A 2,824-nucleotide genomic window follows, 5' to 3' on the forward strand; every position below is an offset into this window, starting at 1 on the left:
AAGACTTTCGCTTGGAAGACCAGCTATTCATGGAATATATTGGAAAGAGGAAGGGCAGAGCAGTCTATAAAAGAACGATATCCAGGTGGGTCATTCTTTGTATCAAGGTTTGCTACTCGTTGGCAAAAAAGGTTCCCCCTGAGGGTGTTAGAGCCCATTCGACCAGGGCTTAGTCCGCCACTTCGGCCCTGACTAGAGGGGTTCCGGTGGTGGATAGTTGCAAGGCAGCAACATGGGTGTCCCTCCACACCTTCGCAAAGCATTATTGCTTGGACTCGGAGGTTAGGAGGGACGCCCATTTTGCACGATCTGTATTGCAGGATTTCTTGGTGTAACCAGTCAGGAACCCACCTCCGAGTGCGGTACTGCTTTGGGACTCTATTCATAAGGTGAGGAATCCACAGGTAGTTGTATCCATCAGAAAAACAAGTTACTTACTTCCGATAACGCTTTTTCTGGTGGATACATTAGCTACCTGTGGATTCCTCACATTCCCACCTGCCTCCCCGTTGCCTGTCTGGTCATACCAAGATTTTTGTTTTACAAGTGTATATAGGTTTTGGTGATTATATGTATATATAAATAAATTATGGTTATAATTGTGTTGCCTCATTATGGTTTTATGTATATATGTATTCATTTGAGCTATTGTGAGGACCGGTTTTTACCTGTTCGCCTCAAAGGCACATAAAAAATGGGTGAAACTGACGTCAGCACGCCGGCGAGGACCTCTTATTGGCACAGTGACGTCAGAAGGAGTCGCGTGGAGCCGTGCAATTGTGATGTCCTCATCGACGTGGAGAGCTGGGAAGAAGATTTTCCATCGGATGCTGGCGCATGGGAGAATTCATAAGGTGAGGAATCCACAGGTAACTAATGTATCCACCAGAAAAAGTGTTACTGAAGGTAAGTAACTTGTTCTTCTTGGCCTTTTTAAAATATTTATTACAATCCAATTAATTGGCAAAGTCATATTTGAAACAACTATTTTACAAAAGAAACTTTTTAAAAGTTATTATTCTACCTGCCTAAAGCCTCTAGAAGTCCTGATGAGATTTGTCGGTCATGGGGATTTTGGACATAGATCGAAAGCATGTAATGTTGACCATTGATAATTAATTTGTTCTTCTAGAAAATATACTATTCAGGTGCAGATAATCACAGAATTGCAACAGTGTCCACATTGTGTTTAGGCTACCTTGGCATAATATTGTGATCATGTGTTTTTTACTTCCTTTAATAAGACTTAATTGTGGCAACTATTTTTTTTTATTCAGCAGAACATAGAGTTATACAAATACGAAAGCGAATGAACCAGAATAAATGTACTGACACATTGGAACCGACAACCAATAGCAAAATGAAACTTCTTCCATGCGCTGTGCAGAGAAAAAACATCCGGAAACAGAAGAAGCAGGGAAGGCCAGCAAAAAGGAGAATAGGGCAATGCCAAGAATTAGAAAATGGTTTCACAATATCATCTAACAACAATACACACCAGGCATCAATCCAAAGAGAGGAACACTATTCCCAGTCTCTTTCTACACATCCACAAAGATACAGAAAAAAGAAACAGGTTCAGTGTATAATATGTGGGAAATGTTTCAGGGATGCATCTGCCCTGGCTGTACACACAAGAAGGCACACAGGGGAGAAACCATATTTGTGTACAGTATGCGGCAAGACTTACAGCCAGCTGTCTCACTTTGTAGGACACAGTAGAAAACACTCTGGGGTGAAGCCATATGTATGTCCTTTATGTGGAAAACAATTCATCTGGTCATCAGCCTTGGCCACACACAGGAGAATGCATACAGGCGAGAAACCGTATGCATGTACTGAATGTGGAAAGAGCTTCACTCAATCATCACACCTGAACAAACACAAAAGGATACACACAGGTGAGAAACCATATGCCTGTGTGGTATGTAGAAAGAGGTTCTATAGCTCCTCAAACCTCACCAAGCACTATCGAATTCACACAGGGGAAAAACCATATACATGCACTTTATGTGGAAAGGCTTTCAGCCAGTCATCAGCTTTAACCATACACAGTAGGATACACACTGGGGAGAAACCATATACCTGCATTGCCTGTGGGAAGAACTTCAACCAATCATCAGCATTAGCTACACACAAGAGAATGCACACAGGGGAGAAACCATATGCATGTACTGCATGTGGAAAGAGATTCAGCCGTCGTTCAGTCCTGACCATTCACATCCAAATGCACAGGCTAGCAGTCAAAAAGACAGCAAACATTTTGTTAGTCAGTTAATTGACTGCGGTTTGCAGTGCAGACTAGTCCTCTAGATTCGTACAGCAATTAGAGAGCAACTAACTCTGAGTGGGAGAACATAGGTGAATTGTTTGTTGATACTTAACACAAAGCGATCTGATGAACCATGAACCATGAACCAAATGAAACAGGGCAACAATGTGCTCTATTCAGAGCTGCTTTTGTGTTTTTCCCCCTTTTAGTATTTGAAAATATGTAATGAACATAGAAAATAAATTTCCCTGTGTACGATTCACAAACAAACAAAACAAGTACATCTTCAGAAGATATGCAGATGTCCCAAACCGTGCTGTGGAATGCCCCCCTTCCCACCTCCTTGAACGAAACCTACCTACTCGCAATGTAATTTCATTTTGAGGTGTAACTGTTCAGGAGTAAATGGGTTTACAATTAGAGGATCACATATTGTGAATGTCTTGCACTTGTAAATAAAGCCTTTTGCTTGCGTGTGTCTAGCTTATAGGAGTTTGCTTTCCACACGCAAATGTTTGTGTGAATCGTGCGCAGTGTAATGCCTGTAAAAAA

General features: G+C 41.5%; 1 protein-coding gene across 1 annotated transcript; it reads left to right on the forward strand.

The window, feature by feature from the left end:
• Positions 1-1,309: 1,309 nt before the first annotated feature.
• Positions 1,310-2,278, forward strand: LOC138290359 (zinc finger protein 879-like). Its single transcript, XM_069230242.1, has one exon. The coding sequence runs from the start codon at positions 1,310-1,312 to the stop codon at positions 2,276-2,278; it is 969 nt and encodes a 322-aa protein (XP_069086343.1).
• Positions 2,279-2,824: the final 546 nt, after the last annotated feature.

This window comes from Pleurodeles waltl, chromosome 1_1, assembly GCF_031143425.1.
Source record: "Pleurodeles waltl isolate 20211129_DDA chromosome 1_1, aPleWal1.hap1.20221129, whole genome shotgun sequence".
Classification (NCBI taxonomy): Eukaryota; Metazoa; Chordata; class Amphibia; order Caudata; family Salamandridae; genus Pleurodeles; species Pleurodeles waltl.